This window comes from Capsaspora owczarzaki, assembly GCF_000151315.2.
Source record: "Capsaspora owczarzaki ATCC 30864 unplaced genomic scaffold supercont2.9, whole genome shotgun sequence".
Lineage (NCBI taxonomy): Eukaryota > Filasterea > Ministeriida > Capsasporidae > Capsaspora > Capsaspora owczarzaki.
Genome location: NW_011887300.1, coordinates 1,157,176 through 1,176,173, shown reverse-complemented (window position 1 = coordinate 1,176,173; position 18,998 = coordinate 1,157,176). Strand labels below are relative to the sequence as shown.

The window sequence follows — 18,998 nt, the reverse complement described above, 5'->3', positions numbered from 1 at the left end:
GACTGCGACTGTATTCCCGCGTGTCGACATCCACAGTGCTGGAGGATGCGGTCGAAGGTGGGAGAGTGGTTGTTCCTGCGTGTGAAGCAGCTGCTGGTCGTGCATCTGTATCCATTGCCGTTGCCGCATCCGCCACGACTGGAGTGGCTGGAAGAGTGGACTGGGCTGTTGCTTCATTGTTGACCAGAGCGAACGCTACGGACGGCAGACTTACATCGTCCGCTGCCGGCACGAGAAGAGACGCTTCCGCTGCCAACACAAGAAGCGACCCGTCCGCTGTCGACGACGCATTCACAGGAAGCTCTGCAGAGCCTGCCTCCGTTCCGACCGTAGCTGCGATCTGAGTTGCTGCTGTTGAGGAGGTGTTCGAAGCGACGATTCCCTTGTAAGAATTACGATACGAGTCGTATATCTGTGGAGGAACATGTCGTGTCAGAGTCAAATGGTTGGTATCGCATATCCACGCGTTCCTTACCTTGTGTAAGAGTGCAGTCCTAGCGTCGATCCACGCAGCGCTCGACAATTGCTGTCGGTCTCGAAGGAATCTCGCCAATATTCCGTGAACTGCAGCTACAAATGCTGCTTGTTGGTCATCGAGACTGCTTGATGGAGCCGCACAAAGCTTAGTCGAATAGGCAACGTTGAACCACTCAGACTTCTCTAGCACGTCTTGCCGAAAGAACTCCCGAAGTAACTGGATCAATTTGATGCCTTTGGGAATTTCCTTTGGACAAGGATGATCAGTAAAGGAACGCTACACTTCTTTGTTTGCACACATCTGAGTCACCTACGAGCTTAAACGGGGCGTGTGCTTCGGCCCTCTGTTGGAGTGTTGCAAACGCTGCATCCTTCTCGCGGCACAGGGCTTCCAGACCTCCAATACGAGCAGTCAGTTGAGTGTTATCTTTCTTGAGTGTATCGATCTCACACTTCAGTGCATGGTTCTCCGCTGACAGTCTTGAAATAAATTCAAGGTTTGCTTGTTGATCTGATCCACACATCCAAACGAACAACCCAATCAAAAAATTAACCAAGTTGAATTTTCGTTTGCTGAAAATTCACCATCTCAAGAACAGTGTGTTTCCCGCGCTTTTACTATCAGTTTCAACACCGTGCTCTCAAAAACTGGATTGAAATTGAAGCTCAAAATCCCTTTTCACCCTCCCCAGCGTCCGCGTTCCCCGAATTCACGCCAATCGCGACGCAATTCCGTCAAGGAAGCCATGACAATTACAATATGCTTGGCGGCAGCGCGCTCCGGCGAACGGCTGCTGATCTGCAGGACCGAGAGCAAACTGAAAGTTCGTTTTCGCGCGCTTTTTGCTTTCTTCTTTTTTTTTTCTTTCACCATGCGTGTTCTTTGTTCTTTCTGATGTGTGTTGAAAGAATTGCTCTCTCAGGAGGAGAACGATTGTAATTGGTCATTACTTACGTTCCCGCAATGCGAAGAGATACGATTCGCTCGGAATCTGTTGGTGCTGATTCGACATTTGCAAATCAAAAGAAAGAAAAAATACAATGCTTTTTGCAATGAAATAATAAAATAAAAGTAAATAAAAAAAATACAAAGACTGTGGTGCAGAAAATAAAATAAAATAAAATAAATAAAAATACAAAATAAAATAAAACCATTGGAGTGACATTGGTTTTTCTTTTTCTTTTTTTTTCTTTTTTTTCTTTTCTTTTTTTTTTCTTTTTTTTCTTTTATTTTTTTTGTTTGAGTGCATTGCTTTTTCCATCGTCAAAAAAAAAAGGCAAAAAGAGCAAAAGCAGGGAATCGAACCTCGTCAGGTGCGAAAGATGCACAGTGACGGCTCAACTGTTGTCTGGTTGGGCAAAACGCTACTTGATGCATCAGTGCCTAAATGTGAAACGTCACAAGACTTTTTGACGTCCCGTCAGTCTGACAATCACATAATTAATCTCTAGAATATAATGTGCCAATCGGCTGGTTGATTGCGGCAAGCAGGAGCTGGTAATTCGCTCGTAAAGTTTACCGGCAACTTTGGAACGGCCTTTTGGTCGTCCTACGGCTCTCTACCTCGCAGCTCATGATCAATTATGATGTGTATAATTGTAACAAGTATGCATGCTTGTGTTGGACAGTTGTAGTTCTCGATAATGATGAGAACATGTTCATGGGCGATACTTTGAATGAATCCGACTGAAACTGCTACGTTCACAGCGCACTTGCTGATGATGCGCTAAACCAGTCTCCACTATTTTGACCGCAACCATAGCACAAACGCAAAGAACATATCACTGCCAATCACTCCGTCCCAGGAGTGTACCGGAAAACGAGGTTGTCAGCTGGCATCGACCTCGATTGTCACACGCAGAATTCTGCACACGTATTTGCGATGCTAGAGCTTACCACCGAGACCGATTTTTGACTATATGGTCATGAATTATATTTGAATCAATACAGGATAGATTCGAGGCTGACCTTTCCATGCCGATTGGGAGAAATGGATGCAGGAAACACGTCCAATTATTGAAGGATGCGCAGTCCACAATGAACAATCTGTTTCACGTCCTTTTCCGTTGCGGCTGCGGGCCTTGCACAGCGATATTCGACAAAGATCCACGATCTCCGCTTGTGTGGCATACACAGGCTGTCTGCGCCAGACATGTCCGTGATAACTTGCTCCCAAGGGAGAAGTACGTCTGCACTTGTTTCAATTGCACTGTGGAGCATACAGTATTATGCAGTCGAGGTCGAAATCACAGCAGGCGAGGTTGGAAATTAGAGCGGACGAAGTGAGGAAAATCGGATTGGGAAAAAGTAGCTTGGTTGAAAGTGCGAGAAAAATGGTTTTTTCCGTAATTGGTTTTTGTGCGTTCGATTTGGTTTTCAACGAGTTGGTTTTTGCAAGCTTGTATTTCGAATTAACCCACTTGAGATGTTAGAATTACCAACAACTTCAGGAAGTATTTGAATTGAATCATGTATCTTGGAAGGTCATTAGATGCTGGGGTGAGTAGCGGGAAAGCTAGGGCTCGGGAAGAGCTCGAACTACAGTTTTGATGGATTACTTCCACAGCGACGTCTTTACCACCCAGGGCTCGTACTCACGAGCCATTTCGGTGTAAGCATTAGCATTCGCATAGTTTATCATAGTGTCATTAAATTGGTGGCAATCGTATATGCCGAGTGGATTGTTCCGATCATTCCTAACGACCAGCCAGTTGCAGCACCAATGACAACGCAATGTGCACTCCACAGTGGAGCGCTCCAGCTTGCATACGCTCAATACATGTACATACATGTATAAATAGGCTTAACTATGTTTGTTTTATGAAGGTTTACGGGTAGAGTGAAGCAAGGACGCAAGGCCGACCGGACTGTGGGGTTTTCTCCTGAAAGCCATCGACTAGTCTTTGGCAGATGCTTGTTGCAGAATAAACATGATGTGAAATGGATGTACAACAATACAGTATTTATACATGTAACATGACACGGACGATCACATCAAACGACCACCCAAAACAGGCGAGCGGGCGCCATTGAGGGAGCTTTCAAAGGAGAGCACGCCAACTAATCTAGCACATCGTGCATCTCGTGACAAGCATTAAAGTACTTGAGCTGAACATGCGTGATAGTGTTTTGGCAATGCGTTGCCGTCACGGTACCAACAGCAGCGGTAATACGACTTGAGATTGTTTCGTTCGGTTCCAGCCGGGAGCGCTTGAACGCAGCCTTCACTTGGTTGAAGACATACTCGATCGGGTTCAAGAACGATGAGTACGGAGGCAGAAAGAGCATCCCATACCCGCGGCGTGCAAAAAGCTCGCGCACTTCGGGTGTCTTGTGAATGCGCGCGTTGTCGAGCACGATCCAGGCTTTGTAGCGATGATGTCCCGGAAAGCTGACACCTGGGTGCTCTTCGCTCGGTACGAAATAGGAAGTATTGTCATTGTGCTCATCAATCTCGTCTTGAATGAGTTCTTCGTGTGGTGGAACGTAGACGCCGCCATCATCGTTGTCATCATCGTCGAGAATCCTGCGACGAGAACGGCGCTTCTTTCTGGTCGTCGAAGCAGAGGTGGAAGCAGAGGTGGAAGCAGAGGTGGAAGCAGGAGCTGACCCGCCAGCTGCAGACGCAGCAGACGACACAACTGCAGCGGGAGGGGCAGGTGGTTGGGACGAGGACGCTGCACCGGATGCCAGCAGTGGCACGTGAACTGCATTACTGGTCGACACACTGTCCTCAACCACGTTTGTAAGGGGGAGGTCGGGCTCAAGCTGTTGCACTGGGAGCTCATCCACAGCGATGCCAGACGCGGCGGTGTCGACGGCGTTTTTTGCCTCGAGCTTGTCAAACAGCTTCGTCATTGCCTCCGCAAAGACATGGCCAGTCACGCCTCCGAGCTGGATCTCATTCAACACAACGCCGCTCATTCCGATCGCTGCAATGAGCGTGAAATTCGCTGCACGAATACTGCCAACTTGAACGATTGCGCGCGCGCCCTTGCGAGATCGACCTCGCGTTCGATGCTGATTCGCATTAAATCCACTCTCGTCCACGTAGAACAAGCGATCCACAGGTGTCTGGAAAGCCTCGAAGAGCTCAGCCCATTTCTTGCGTTGGGCTTTGATTTCAGGCGAATTTTTCACCTTGACCTGCTCGTACACGCGCTTGAACGTGAAGCCCTGTCGTAAAATGGCACGCCCGATGGTTGTTTGATGCACTTGAATGCCAAATGTCGTCAGGAGGAGGTCCTGGAGCTCTTGATTGGTCACATTGACGTTCTTGTCGAGCTCCATCTCGAGAAAATGGAGATGCTCCGCTGTGAGCACACGGCATCCCTTGGGATTGACGTGATGTGACGTCCACTCTCCGCGCTCCTTGAAACGTTGCACTACGTTGGACACAGTGCTGATGGGGTGATGGAGCATGCTGGCGACCGTGACGAGAGGCAAGGCGCGATCAACAGCCAAGTCGATGATCCGCTTCCGTTCGGGGTTTTCTAGATGGACACACTTCCGCGGCGCGCGTGATTCGGTGGCCTGCGCCTCGTTTTGACGTTTGGGCATGGCTACAGAGCAGGTTCGTCTGGGGGTGTTTGCAAATCCCAAACATGAAGTGGCAATTTCCCAACCAAGAGTGCGAATTTTCAGTTTCAAGCTTTTGTTCCAAATTTTTCGCGCCAAAAAACCAGACCTTATCTTGGCAAAAACCAACTCGGGCGCAGTTTGGACAGTTTCGTGTTTTTAAAAACCAAATCGATAGCATTTTGTCCAAAATCGCACTACAAATTTGTACCATTTCAAATGGTTAAAAACCAAATCGTCCGTTTCTATTTCCAAACTCATATTGCAGTTTTCATCTTCGGACGCACAATACTGTATTAAAGGGCAAATTTCGGAGCCCACCACAAGAAAAACCGAGTTGCGACACTTAGGATATTCCGGAGTTGCGTGCCTGGCTCAAGTCTACAATCAGCTACGGGCCGATGGTGTGGAAGGCGCCTGGCTCGACGCCTGGCTGGACGCTTCGTGGCGTGCGTCGAATACCCCATCCTCTGTCCCAATGACACAGACGGCTCCGAGAAGAGAAGCAGCCATGCAAGAACATGCTGATACACAAGACAACCAAAGGTACGACGCGAAGCATTGCCAGCTGGCTAGACCGTGCCTCTCACTGCAGTTTGACAGTGCTAGTGCAGACGTTGATGACAGCGACATGTATTACGACGACATGGGTTTCAGCAACATGGATACCAACGACATGCAGCACCCTGATGCATTCGTTTCAGACCGGTGGCTGGACTTGATCGATTTGGACGAGAGTGACTCTTCTGACGACGACGACGACGACGACGACGACGACGAGAGCGAGGCCGAGAGCGAGGATTTGATCAACGAGCAGCTCGCGATCGACGTTGTCGACGAGCTTCGAGCTTATGCGTTTGCCATGGCTCAGGATCAAGCGGAGAAAGACACCGACTCCGCTGCGCCCAACACGGAGGCCGATGAGTATATGGGCGAGCTGATGGAACGCCTACATTGCCTTCGGAGTAAGTCAACACTCCGGATGTTTAGCCAGACCCTCGCAGGGTTGGACAATTTCCTCCAACGATACAACAATGATCTCAGAAAGACCGTGGTCACTGGAATGCGAGCGCACGGGTTGAATGACGAGCAGGAGCAGAAACTAAACGAGCTGTTTGACGACCATTTTCGCGCCACGGGTACGAAACGAACAACGCAGCTGCCCTTGCTATCGATGTCACGCGTCCCATTCACTAACCGCATCTTGTTCGTCTCTGGCAGCGATACCTGCGACTCCGTACTACTTTCAGCAGGCCCTCGTGCGCGATTCCATGGTTGGACAGCGGACAACACCCGAGCCCGAGCTAAATGCATGTGAGCGTATTGCCAGCCTCCAACGCAAGTATGCCGATTATGCTACTGCCGTGTGGTATCATACTGGCTGTCGATGCCATCCTACGGTTCAGCAAGCTCTGTCAATGTGCAAGCTCTGTCCGTGTGGGAACGTGACCTACACCTGCCGAGCCAGCGTTTGGATCCTCGACGAGGCGCCATCAACTCGTCAGCAAGACAAGCTGGAGTGTGATAGTAATCCTCGCTGCACAACGCTTGTTTCGGCACGTATTTTTGTGTATTTTCCGCTAAAGCCGCAGCTGACCAAGTTGTTTGAGGACCCTGAATTGGTCAAAGGCTTGATCGATCGATATGGTGATCTGAACGATGCAACACATGTCGACCGCCTGTTCAGGGAGTGGCCCGCCGTGTTTCAGGAATCTGCAGGATTGCCTCAAAAGACTCATCCCCTCCAAGGCGAGCATTTCCAGAAGTCATCGCGGCTCGACTTCCTCCATGAATCCCCATGGAATCTGTCACTTTGCTTGTTCTACGACGGGTCAGTTGGTTGTCAGCATTTGCTCGAGACAGATGTGGGAGGGAGACGATGGTCTCACTTCCAATGGTTGGTTTGGTAGATTTCAAGCATTCAACTCATCGAGCGTCCAGATGCACACTGTGTGTGTGCGTGTGCTCAATTTAAATACGACGCTGGCCAGCCAAGCGCACTGTGTCTGGGTGTCGTCGCTCATTGATGTAGGTAGACTTTTTGCCATTAATTTTTATTGATGCGACTGAGACGCTGTCAAACTGACTCGTTGTCACCGACCTTGCCGACGTAGGGCCCTGAGCTAGCTAACCTAGACCAGCTGATGGCGCCCCTGATCAAGGAAGTCAACGAGCTGTCGTCGCGCGGGGTTGACTTGCGAAATGCATTCACTGAGACCGCCGTACGTGTCAAAGCTCAAATCCAACTCCTGTCAATGGATTCTCCCGCTCGTGCCAAGGTGCTGCACATCATGGGCCACTCGGCCCAGCTAGGATGCAACTACTGTCCGAGAAAAGCCGGCCCTTGCGAGTGCGGCCATCATCGCAACTGGGGCAATTTGACTGCCACGCAATACGCCAACTACGATTACATTGACCATTCCCAGCGCAAGCCAGGCGGTGGCGCGTCTTGTTTGCGGGGATTGACCAACTTTCCAGACAACGGGAACGTTGAGCGGAGTATGTGCTCGTTGGATACGCTGCACAGTGTTCTGCTTGGCAGCTGCAAGCGACTTCTGAGCAACACAATTAACAAGATCCTCACCGACCCACGGGCCAAACAGAAAAAACTGGCAAAACTGGATTCTTTATTGAAGGAGGCAACCTGGCCATCCTTTGCCATGCGAGTCCCTCGCAAAGTGTCGACACAGCACGGTTTGTACACGGGCGAGGAGATTCTGAATTTCGTGCTGGTCTGCGCAAGATGGATCTTTGCAGACATCGCCGGCTTGCCTGGGTATCATCTGATGTGGCTTGATATGGCCGACATCGTGTTCATCTGCGTGACAAAGGCCATCGACATCAGCAGAATCCCAACGATCGAGCTGGTCATACAACGCTACATTGAAAGCGCCACGGCGGCCAATGGTCCTTGCGGAATGCCAATCACCACGCATCATTTGACTCACATTGCATGGGCTTGTCGGCAACACGGTCCTCCTGCGCACGTCTCGACCATGGTGTTTGAGAGGAAAGTCAACGAGCTCTGCCGGCAGATTCCTCCCGGCACACAAAACGACATTCTAACGCGATTCGTGAACAAGGTGATCAACAACTCCCCCTCACAGCGCAGCAGCACCGCTGGCTGCGGCATGGTGTACAAATTTGCGAACACAAAGCGCAGACGTCATTTGGTCAACGAATACATCGAGAGATATCTCGTGCAGCAGTTCGGTTATGGTGTGGTGGCTGCCAGGCACATGAAGATGATGGTTTCGTACGCAGGCTCCCGCTGGTGCACGTTGGCAATTGCTGGGACCAACACCGTTCTCACATGTGACAGGGAACACTATTTTCGAGTTCGTGCGTTTTACACACGCACGTTGATCGACCAGGAAACCACGCAATGTCTGGCGGAAGTGCAGGATTGGTTCGTTCTCGAGGAAGCATCGCATTGGCGGAACAACCCAGTGTATCGCCGAACTCAACCCGACGCGGGTCCCTTGGCCCGGTTTGTTGAAATTGAATGTATTGCTGGCAGCGGCTGGGGTAAAGCCTGTTGTTGTGCCACAAGGCTTCGGACACGCCGACCATCGGTTTATACTCATCCGGTGGCATCGTTGATGATTGGTAGGAATACAATGAAACACAAAAATAAAATAAAAAATAAAAAAGAACTGAAAAAAATCAAAAATAAAATAAAATAAATCAAAAATAAAATTAAAAAAATGAAAAAATCCCAAACGGGACGACTGCCACAAAAAATGAAAAAGAAAAATTCGCAAAAATCGAAAAAATGAAAATAAAATCGAAAAAAAATCAAAAAAATCACACAGCCGACGGAAAACACGCCTGCACCAGACACTCTAAACTGCTTTCGCCTGGATCTGCTCTCTGGATGGAGCTACACGAACGCTCGTTGCAGTGTTCGAATGTACACATGCAGGACAATACACTGTCAAAGGCACAGAGCCCAGGGACGCGTTTTTATCGAGCTCGACGCCATGGGGAAGACCGGTAAAACGGTTTCTTTTTTCACTGTGGTGCTTCAACTGAGCCTTGCCTCACCGACCTTTGGATGGGGAAGGGGAGTGAGACTGTGGCGTTGTACACTAGAAAGGCGTCTCTAATTATGAACAAGATTTTTTGAGTGGGCCACCATTACGCCCCTGATTTTAATTGTGAACAAGAGTGTTTTTGAGCCACTAGTCGATGTAGAAGCTTCTAATCCGCTTCCCCGCTTGAAATTATAGTAAAACCAGTCTTATTTTATTGATGGAGGAAAGTAGGCGGGCGACAGAGCTGTTCTACGAGTGTCGGTGCAGACGGTGAGCGCTGGTCCTGTGGGAGGCAAAGCGCACTGAACAGCACCGCAGCCCTGGACAGCTCCTGCGCCATGTCCGGCGCCGATAATGATACAGATGGGAGTATGTGGGACTCTGATGATCATAGAGTCGTGCACGTGCGGCGCAGTGACACAGAGCGGCGGCGACGGGGCATTCACTCGAGCCCGACCCATCATGCAAAAATTTCGCATGTGCGTCCAGCCCGCGATCATGCACAATCACGAAGACGATGTATGCGATTGCATTTCACAACGAGCGGGGCTCGAAACGTCGATTCAGGCTGGGCACGCACCGTCGCGACTGCTGAACTTGTCAACGCGTTGACTTTGCTCCTGCAGTGCAACCATCGCCCCCGCCTGTTCATAGAATAAACAAACATGTCGCATGTATCACTTTCCGCGCAAAAGGAGGCGGCTAGGACCGCGTCTGCTCGAGATGCAGTTTCGGGCTGTTCCGGCCATATTGTTGTTCAACGGGCCTGCAGCCACCCCGGCGATGTTCCATGCCCTCTCTTTGCTCCCAGTCGGAGAGTCTAGGTTGATGTCACATGCCCAGTAGGGCGAGGGGCCGCTCAGATGAGTATGGGCGCCTCCACTAGCGAAATGCTTTTAATTGTGAACAAGCGTAATGCATGTCCAGCAAAACGAGCAAAACTGACGACTGGCGCCCTACCGACCCGGCACGTGCGATCGACCCCTCCGTCTGAACATAGTATCACTAAACCATGTAGTATGTATTACTATCGAAACAAGGGGCGGATGTCGAAGCGTCAGCGAAATAGGTTTTGTTCATAATTAGAAGCACCCTCTCTACGTGCGATTGGCACCCCGTGTTGAGGAGGCGCATCCACGAGATGAATGAGTCGCCAATTGAGTAGGCCGCCATTGCTTGGTACAGAAAGTCGTGAGCCACACGGTCAAAGGCTTTGCGGCTGTCCAGGAGCACCGCGAGCCCTGGGATTTTGTGGTGGCGCGTCAGGTCGAGGATGTCTCTGAACAGGTGGATGTTGGCGTCGATTGTGCGTCCTGGGACGAAGCCATTTTGAGCGACGGGGATGATTTTGCTCAGGACTTTGGCGAGTCGGTTGCACAATGCTCGTGAGATGATTTTGCAGTCGACATTGAGCAGGCTGATTGGCCGGTAGTTTTCAACGCTAGCTCGATCGCCTTTCTTGTACAGGACCTTGACATGGCCACGCATCATTGACTCTGGGAGCCTGCCTCTGTCTCGCGTGACATTGGCAAGGGCTGCCAGGGGAGCAGCAAGGATGCCGGCGTATTTTGCGTAGAATGCTGGCGTGAGTCCGTCTGGGCCGGGCGACCTGCCCTTAGGAGTCCGTTCGATGGCAAGCCGAATTTCAGCGTCTGTGAGTGGAGCTCCTAGCTTGCTTTGTTCGTCGCTAGTCAGTCGGTAGCTGGGGCGAGCCGCTTCCAGAACCGTGTCACTGTCTTCCTGAGTGGTGGGCTCGCTGGCGTAGAGTGTGCCAAGGAAGTCTCGCAGAGTGTTGGCAATTTGGTCTGGTTCAGTCGCTTCTTGGCCGTTGTACACGAGCCGGTCGATGGTTTGGCTCTTCCGCTTGTCTCGCTCCAATGCGAAGAAGAGCTTGGTCGGTCTTTCGTTTTCGATTCGCCAGTTCCGCATAGACCTCGCTTGCGCCCCCTGAGCCGAGCGGTCGTCGTCGGCTTTCTGCTCTGGCAGTGCGCAGAGAGGAGCGCTTTCCTTTCCTCTTCTGGGGTGTTGGGGTCCGCGAGGTTCTTTTCGACAAACCGAAGTTTTCGGCTAACCAGTTCGTTTTCCTGCTTGCGCGCTCTGGCCAGTTGTGCACCACGCTTCTGAGCATAGGAGCGGACTCTTGCCTTGAAGAACTCCCACTCGAACGGTTCTCGGATTGTTTGGAGAGCTCGGGCTTCGTGGACAACAAAGTGGTCAAAGCACGGTCGTTTAGCAGGGTGTCGTTGAGACGGAACGGCGCTTGCGGGCGCGGCTTGTCTAGGATGTGGCAGTACTCGCCAACGACAGGGGCGTGGTCGGAGCGCGAGTTGTGGGACGCTTGGTACTTGGACCCGGTGAGTTGGACTGCCTCGGACGTAAAGATGAAGTCGATGCGCGAGCCAACCGTCTTGCCTTGAGACGCGCGTTCCCAGGTGAAGAGTGGGGCGTTCTTGCGGTCAACTTCGTCGAGTAAATCACGCATGTTCAGCCGGGACAGCAGGGAGCGGAAGCGGCCTTGGACCGAGTCGGTCGTGTCGCTGTTGCTCGTCCGGTTTGCTGATGTGTTGTCCATGGTGATGTTGAAGTCTCCAGCTGTCAGAGTCAGTGCAAAGGTGCGTCGATTGTCAGGCAATGTTCATGAATAAAGGTATATTGACGAATGAACCATTCCCAGTATGGGAGACATGACAAACAATACAAGGTAATGCATGCAAGTAAGTGGGCATGCCAGTGGGGCATGACACAAGGAGGGTGACGAGTACAAGACCGCCTTCCGCTGTCAACTTGGCCTCTTCGAATTCCTGGTGGCACCTTTCGGCCACATCAACTCTGGCGCCTGCTTCCAGAGATTCATCGCTTCTCTTCTCCAAGGTATTATCGGTGTTGTTTTCTACCTCGATGACATCCTCATCCACTCCGACACTCTCGAGAACCACGTCCCTCTCGTCCGCCGTGTTTTTACAATTCTGCGCGACAACCAGCTCTATGTCAAGCTGGAAAAATCTGTCTTCCACTCCGACTCGGTGCTCTTCCTTGGCTACATCGTTTCCAAGGATGGCGTCAAGATCGATCCTGCCAAGCTTTCTGCAGTCCTCAACTGGCCGGTGCCCGAAACTGTCCACGCCGTCCAGAAGTTCCTCGGCTTTGCCAACTACTACCGTCGTTTCATCAAGAACTTTTCCGGTGTGATTACTCCCATCACCAAGCTCCTCGGCAAGGATGTCCCTTTCAAGTGGACACCCGAATGCGACTCTGCTTTTGCCTTCCTCAAGCACTCTTTCACCTCCGCGCCCGTCCTCGCCTATCCTGACCCCTCCAAGCCTTTCATCCTCGAGACCGATGCCAGCGACTTTGCTCTCGGTGCCATTCTGTCCCAGCTCGATGACAATGGCGTTGCGCATCCCGTTGCCTTCCATTCCCGCAAATTCACTGGCTCTGAACTCGCGTGGAACATCTACGACAAAGAGCTCTGTCCCATTGTCGAGTCCTTCAAGGTCTTCCGGCACTACCTCCTCGGCGCCAAGGTTCCTGTCAAGGTGATTACCGATCACAAAAACATCGAGTTCTGGTCTACCGCTCGTCTCCTCAACCCGCGCCAGACCCGTTGGGCCCAAGTGCTCGCCGATTTCTTCTTCCTCGTCTACCACCGCGCTGGTACCCTCCATACTCTTCCTGACGCTCTCTCTCGTTCCTCTTCGACGGGGGTGGGTGACCCCAAGGTCAAGACTCCGACCACCATGTTTCCCGAGAAACTCCTCATTGCCGTCATGTCCGACGACTTCCTGTCCCGCGTCCGTCAGGCTTTAGCGACCGACATTCTCGCACTCGAGATCGCTGAAGATCCTTCCCGCTTCCCCAAGTTCACCACAAAGGATGATCTCCTTTACTTCAAGTCGGCCTTGTACATTCCTGACTCGGCCGATCTCCGTTCTCTTGTCCTCGAGTCCCGCCACGACAGCTATGCTGCCGGTCACTTTGGCATCCGCAAGACCATCGAGTTAGTCCAGCGTGACTACTACTGGCCCAAGATGCACGATACGATCCAGCACTATGTCGAATCGTGCGAGACCTGTATCCGCAGCAAAACTTCCTCTCACAAGCCCTATGGCCTCCTCAAGCCTCTCCCCATTGCCGAGCACCCCTGGAAATCCATCTCCATGGATTTCATCACCCAGCTTCCCCCTTCCAACTCCTTTGATGCAATCTGCGTCGTCGTCGACCGCCTGACCAAGATGGCCCACTTCATGCCCTGTACCACGAGAATCAACGCTCTCGGCACCGCCGATCTCCTGATCCGCCGCGTCTTCCTTTACCACGGTCTCCCTGACGATATTGTGAGTGATCGTGGCAGTGTTTTTGTTTCTCACCTCTGGAATCATCTCTTCACAAGCCTCAACACCAAGATCAACCTGTCCACGGCCTATCATCCCCAGTCCGACGGCCAGACCGAGGCCATCAACCGCATCCTCGAGCAGTACCTTCGCTGCTTCATCTCTGCTGGCCAGGACAACTGGTCCGATCTCCTTCATCTCGCCGAGTTTGCCTACAACTCTTCCGTCCAGTCTTCTACCGGTGTTTCGCCCTTCCATGCAAACTTTGGTTTCAACCCGCGTTTCGATTTTTCTCCCGCTTTGACTCCTTCTCCCGATGCTACCAGTCTCCTCGCGCACATTTCCGATGTGCAAGCCAATGTCCGTGACCACCTCAAGTCTGCTGTGTCTGCTTACACCAAGCATGCGAACAAGCATCGCATCCCTCCTCCGGATTTTCAAGTTGGCGATCAAGTTCTCCTCAGCACTTCCAACATCCGCTCTCTCAACAAGCTCCACCCCAAGTGGATTGGTCCCTTTCCCATTGCTTCCAAGGTCAACGATGTTGCCTTTACCCTGTCTCTGCCCTCTGACCTCAAGATCCATCCGACCTTCCACGTTTCACTTCTGAAACAGTTCCGTTCCAGCTCTGGCTCCTCTCGCCCTCAGCCGTTCCCCTACTCTGAGATCGTTGATGGCGAAATCCTTTACAAGGTTTCCGACATTCTCGATGTCGAGCGTCGCGGTGATGATTTCTTTTATCTGTGCCGCTGGGAAGGATTCAGCCCTTCCGACACAACTTGGGAACCCTTGTCCCAGTTGTCCAACCTCCTGGTCCTCGTCCGCGATTTCCATCGCAAGTTTCCTCGCAAGCCCAAGCCCGCTGCCCGGCTTCTCCATTCCTGAGCGCGTCAGGGACGACGCGATCCTTTGTGCGGGGATCTGTCAGGTTTCTGGATGCAACCTGCCACGTTGAATGATGTCTTGCATGTTTTCTCACCCTTGTCTTTCTTCCTGTTTTTCTTCTATCTTGCTCTGATTTGTCTTGTCTGATTTTCTGAGTTGATGATGACAAATACTATCCCGATCATTAAATTTCGACCCCCCCTCTTTTTTTCACTTTTTCGCCCTCCCTGGGACCTGTGTTGCTTTCCGTCTCGCCCGCGGAATGTTCATTCATGGTACGGTGTACCGAACGTCTGATGAACACCGGGAGCGGGGGTTGTGAGTCATATCAGAGCAGCAGCGAGCAAAATAAAAAATATAAGGAAACTCAAAAAATTCACTTTTCCCGCCCAAATTTTGGTTTGGGTTCAGTCTTTTTGTGCGCATGACTCGCACACGCAGTCAGTCCACGTCCCGCGTGGCTCCCAGACAGCCCCCGGTATGGCTGCGTCCAACTTCACCAAAAAGACCGCTGCCCGTGCTGGACAAGATGCCCAGGGAGGTCGTCCGCGGTCAAGTGCTCGCGTTGCGAAATGCTGGCCTCTCCTACAACAAGATCGCCACCCAGCTTCACCTCCCACGTTCTACAGTGATCAGCATCACCCAACGTTTCTCGGGAAGGGCGACGACGAGCGACAGCCCCCGCCCCGGTCGCCCCAGCAAGCTCAAGTCATTTCACCGCAACAACATTGTAGCACAGATCCTCCTCGATGAGTCCGACACCGCACCCGAAGTGGCCGCCACTATGCGCACATTGTCCAAAGTTCGTGTCTCTCCATGCACGATAAGAAGGGTGCTGCATGGTGCAGGACTTGTCAACGGAGCGAAGGTCAAAAAAGCCCTCTTGAAAGAGACACACAAAGAGCGACGCTTGGCCTTTGCACTCGCTCATCAGCATTGGACCGTCGATGACTGGCTGAGGGTCGTCTTCTCCGACGAGACTGCTCTCTATCTCTACAGGAACAACAACGGTGGTCGTGTATGGCGTCTGGTTGGCGAAACGTTGACCGATCGATGCGTGCAGGGCACGGTCAAGTTCGGCGGTGGCCATATCAATGTTTGGGGCGCCATCTCTCGTTTCGGAATTTCGCTTTTCTGCGAGGTCGGCGACGTCATGAACGGCGACACCTACCTCTCAGTTTTGGAGAGCGAGTTGCTAGCAAGCATTCGCGTGTGGAACAACAAAAACGAGATGATTTTCATGCATGACAATGCCCCTTGTCACAAAAGAAAAGATGTGGCGAAGTGGTTCGAAACCAATCAGATCACCGTCCTGGACTGGCCTGCGAACTCTCCCGACCTCAACCCCATCGAAAATGCGTGGAACATGGTCAAGAACAAGATCTACCAGGAGAGGGAGATCAAGAGCAAGGCCGCGTTGTGGGAACGCTTCCAAGCGGTCTACGAAGAAGTGCTCACGCCAGAGGTCTGCCGCGATCTCATTTCATCGATGCCGCGCCGCATTCAAGCTGTGATAGATGCCAATGGTGGTTATACCAAGTACTGAAGTGGAGCGAAGGCGCTGCGACACGTTGTTTGTGTGCCATGTAATGCTTTGTGAAAATTGGGCAAAAAATCCGCTCTTTTTCTGTTTTTTTGAGTTTCATTTTTGTCTGTTCTCGCTTCGAATCTTAACTCCCAGCCCGCTGCTTCACTTCTAAAATGTGTCTGGTACACCGTACCATGAATGAACATTCCGCGGGCGAGACGGAAAGCAACACAGGTCCCAGGGATGTCGAAGCGTCAGCGAAATAGGTTTTGTTCGGAATTAGAAGCACCCTCTCTATGTTTGTCTGTCAGTCGTCAAAATTTGATCAACCTGATTCGATTTGGATCCTTTCTTGTCTTGTCTTTATTAAATCCCCAAAATCCCCAATTCCTTGTCCTGCCTTGCGCCAACACCTGAGTACCCTTCCCTGTCCAGTCCGGGATCCTAACAGGCATCGGCGTTGCCGACGTCGCGTCCTGGGTCCACACCGGTGGGCCCTTCACACTCTTCTCCGAGGGGAGGACCAGGAGGGGGTAGAGTGTCAGGACCCGCAGGCTCTGCGGTCCCGGCTGGGTCGTTCTTTGCTAAGAAGACTCGGCGTTGATGTCTTTGTATTGTTTGTTTGCATGCATTTGGAATTGCAGTTCAGTCTGCAAAGTGAAATAAAACACTTTACAACAATATTGCCTACCAAGGTCTTACACAGTCCAGGATCTTAACACAGACCCTGCGGGTCCTGACAGTATGACACAGGTACTCTACTTACATCTAACAACGAGCGATTCGAATCGCACATCATAGGGAGACTTGCTGGGTTGAACTTGAACTTGCCAACCCACGCGGATTTGCCTGATAATAGGAGTACTCGCTGGCCAGAGCGTCGCGGACACGAGTGTAGAATCGACAAAAGTCGCTTCCGCAGCGCATTCGTATCGAACAGCACCTTGCTCATCTCGGACAATCAAATCAAAGACGCCGTCGTGACAGACTCTTTTGTATGGGTTCTTGGCGTCACGAACCACTTGAATTGCTTTCACACGCGTCAAATCTCCATTGACGCTTTGAGGCACTGTGACTTTGAGAGGATAGTCCGGACCCAAGTAGTCTCGTTTGGTATGCTGCACGCCTTGCCAGCACTGCGCTTCGTCCATAATGAGGACGGCAATCTCGGCTGGTAAGGGTGGTAGAAATGAGGACTGATCTGGTCCGCTGGTCAGCAAGCAAAAGACGGTCTCAAGATCGTCAGCAGTTACCAACTGTGGAAGTGTTGAAATGACGAGAGGGCTAATCTGGGGGTAAGTGCTGTGCCATACGCAAGCAAGGTAAATGAGCAATCAGAAGCCGACACTCCATTGGTTGGAAAAAGCTCGCTTGAGTATCAGTGGCTAAGTTTGGCGAGGCAAGGACAACTTACTAAGCTCCCCTTCCACTGTACGTGCATGCATGGATTGCATGAGCGCAAACCTTGTCAATGTAATTCTTCGTCAAACTGTCGAGCAATGCAAATGAGTGAGCAGGGTGTATGGCTGACCCTAGCTCAAAGGCAAAGCGCGCGACACTGTACGTGATATACTCCAGCCTCGGGTTCAGTTTGAACGTATCAGCGATCGCCTGGGCTCCAGCATCGCCAATCTGATTCGCACTCAGACTGTTCATCCCCTCCATCAGTTCGCACACAAGTGGAACCACTCACTCCCATGAGGGATGGCTGCCTTACAAGAGATCGCCCAGCTTCGTGTTCACTGTGAGTGCCTCAGCAATTGCCTGCGCTCCAGCATCGCCAATCTCATTCTCATTCAAACTACTCCTCACAATCAGGAACACTCTGAGTGCGCTCTGCGGAATTATCTGCCCCCATGCATCAGTCAAAGTGAGGGATGCCTTACTGGAGCACGGTCAGCCTCGTGTTCACTTTCAGGGCCTCAGCAATCGCCTGCGTTCCAGCATCGCCGATCTGATTCCGCGCGAGACTGTCCGTCCTCTCCATTTGTAAGCACCCTGAACTCAATTTGCTGATCAAGCAAACATGCACAAGCATCACCGAAAGTGAGATGACTTACAAGAGCGAAGTCAGCGTCGTGTTAGCTTTGAGTGCCTCAGCGATCGCTTGCGCTCCAACAACGCCAATCTGATTCTGGTGCAGACTGTTTATCCCCTCCATCGGTAAGCACTCTTCTGAATCACCCACTCACATGCATCAGTCAAAGTGAGGTGCCTTACTTGAGCTCCTTCAGCTTCGTGTTCACTTTGAGTGCCTCAGCAATCGCCTGCGCTCTGGCAGCAATCTGATTCTGTTGCAGACTGCCCGTCCCTCCATCAGTGAGCCACTCTGCTGAATCGCCCACTCATACGCGCCATTCTAAAGTGAAAATGCCTTACTCGAGAATCAGCAGCGTCGACACTTTGAGTGCTTCAGCAATTTTCTGCGCGCCAGCGTTGCCAATCATATTCTTGCCCAAACTGTCAAATTGCTGCATCAATTAGCTTTCTGAAAACTCCCTGCTGTAGTAGCCCACTGAAACTGTCAGCAAAAGCGAGATGCCATACCAGAGCTTTGTCAGCCCTGTGTTGACTTTGAGTGCCTCAGCAATCGCCTCTGCTCCGTCATCGAAAAGCTGATTCATTTCCAAGCTGTTCCCTCCATCAGTGTGCGTTCTGCAAGTCGTTTGAATCAGTCAAAGTGAAATGCCTTACTTGAGCACTTTCAAGGACTTGTTCACCTTGAGCGCCTCCGCAATCGCGCTCGCTCCGGCATGACGAATCTGATTGCAGTGCAGACTGACCGTCCCTTCCATCATCAGGACGGACTCTGGAATACCCCGCTTCCGAAACGCCCACTCATATGCACCAACAAGAATGGGATGACTTACCTGAGCTCGGTCAGTGTCGTGTTCATTTTGAGTGCCTCGGCAGCTGCTTCCGCTCCGGCATCGCCAATTTGATTCCCATTGAGCCTGTCCACATCCCCTTCCATCCGTAAGTACTCTGAATTCCCTCTACTCGATCTTCCTTCCAGTCACACGCTTTAGTCAAAGTGAGATACTTACGAGAGCCCAGTCAGCGTATGATTCATGTTGAGTGCAAAAGCAAGAGCACGTACACCACCATCGTCCATCTGATTCGTGCCCAAGCTGCCCGTCCCCTCCATCACTGAGCCACTC

At 51.5% G+C, this 18,998-nt stretch overlaps 5 protein-coding genes across 5 annotated transcripts; 3 read left to right on the top strand and 2 right to left on the bottom strand.

The window, feature by feature from the left end:
- Positions 1 to 3,538: 3,538 nt before the first annotated feature.
- Positions 3,539 to 5,038, bottom strand: CAOG_08913 (hypothetical protein; the record flags this gene model as incomplete). The annotated part of the gene is made up of 1 exon (XM_011272273.1): positions 3,539 to 5,038. The coding sequence occupies one exon, from the start codon at positions 5,036 to 5,038 to the stop codon at positions 3,539 to 3,541; it is 1,500 nt and encodes a 499-aa protein (XP_011270575.1).
- A 419-nt stretch (positions 5,039 to 5,457) lies between these two features.
- On the top strand, positions 5,458 to 8,375 carry CAOG_05742 (hypothetical protein; the record flags this gene model as incomplete). The annotated part of the gene is made up of 7 exons (XM_004346365.1): positions 5,458 to 5,505; positions 5,652 to 5,980; positions 6,101 to 6,195; positions 6,278 to 6,887; positions 6,967 to 7,084; positions 7,171 to 8,192; positions 8,321 to 8,375. The coding sequence occupies 7 exons, from the start codon at positions 5,458 to 5,460 to the stop codon at positions 8,373 to 8,375; spliced, it is 2,277 nt and encodes a 758-aa protein (XP_004346415.1).
- A 3,426-nt stretch (positions 8,376 to 11,801) lies between these two features.
- On the top strand, positions 11,802 to 14,309 carry CAOG_08912 (hypothetical protein; the record flags this gene model as incomplete). Its single annotated transcript, XM_011272272.1, has 2 exons — positions 11,802 to 11,807; positions 11,841 to 14,309. The coding sequence occupies 2 exons, from the start codon at positions 11,802 to 11,804 to the stop codon at positions 14,307 to 14,309; spliced, it is 2,475 nt and encodes an 824-aa protein (XP_011270574.1).
- A 529-nt stretch (positions 14,310 to 14,838) lies between these two features.
- CAOG_08911 (hypothetical protein) lies at positions 14,839 to 15,855 on the top strand (the record flags this gene model as incomplete). Its single annotated transcript, XM_011272271.1, has 2 exons — positions 14,839 to 15,111; positions 15,244 to 15,855. 2 exons carry the CDS (start codon positions 14,839 to 14,841, stop codon positions 15,853 to 15,855), a joined length of 885 nt encoding a protein of 294 aa, XP_011270573.1.
- Positions 15,856 to 16,552: 697 nt separating this feature from the next.
- On the bottom strand, positions 16,553 to 18,985 carry CAOG_05741 (hypothetical protein; the record flags this gene model as incomplete). Its single annotated transcript, XM_004346364.1, has 13 exons — positions 16,553 to 16,573; positions 16,677 to 17,139; positions 17,252 to 17,326; positions 17,402 to 17,485; positions 17,555 to 17,638; positions 17,724 to 17,807; positions 17,898 to 17,981; positions 18,058 to 18,138; positions 18,217 to 18,297; positions 18,385 to 18,468; positions 18,532 to 18,615; positions 18,708 to 18,791; positions 18,885 to 18,985. The coding sequence occupies 13 exons, from the start codon at positions 18,983 to 18,985 to the stop codon at positions 16,553 to 16,555; spliced, it is 1,410 nt and encodes a 469-aa protein (XP_004346414.1).
- Positions 18,986 to 18,998: the final 13 nt, after the last annotated feature.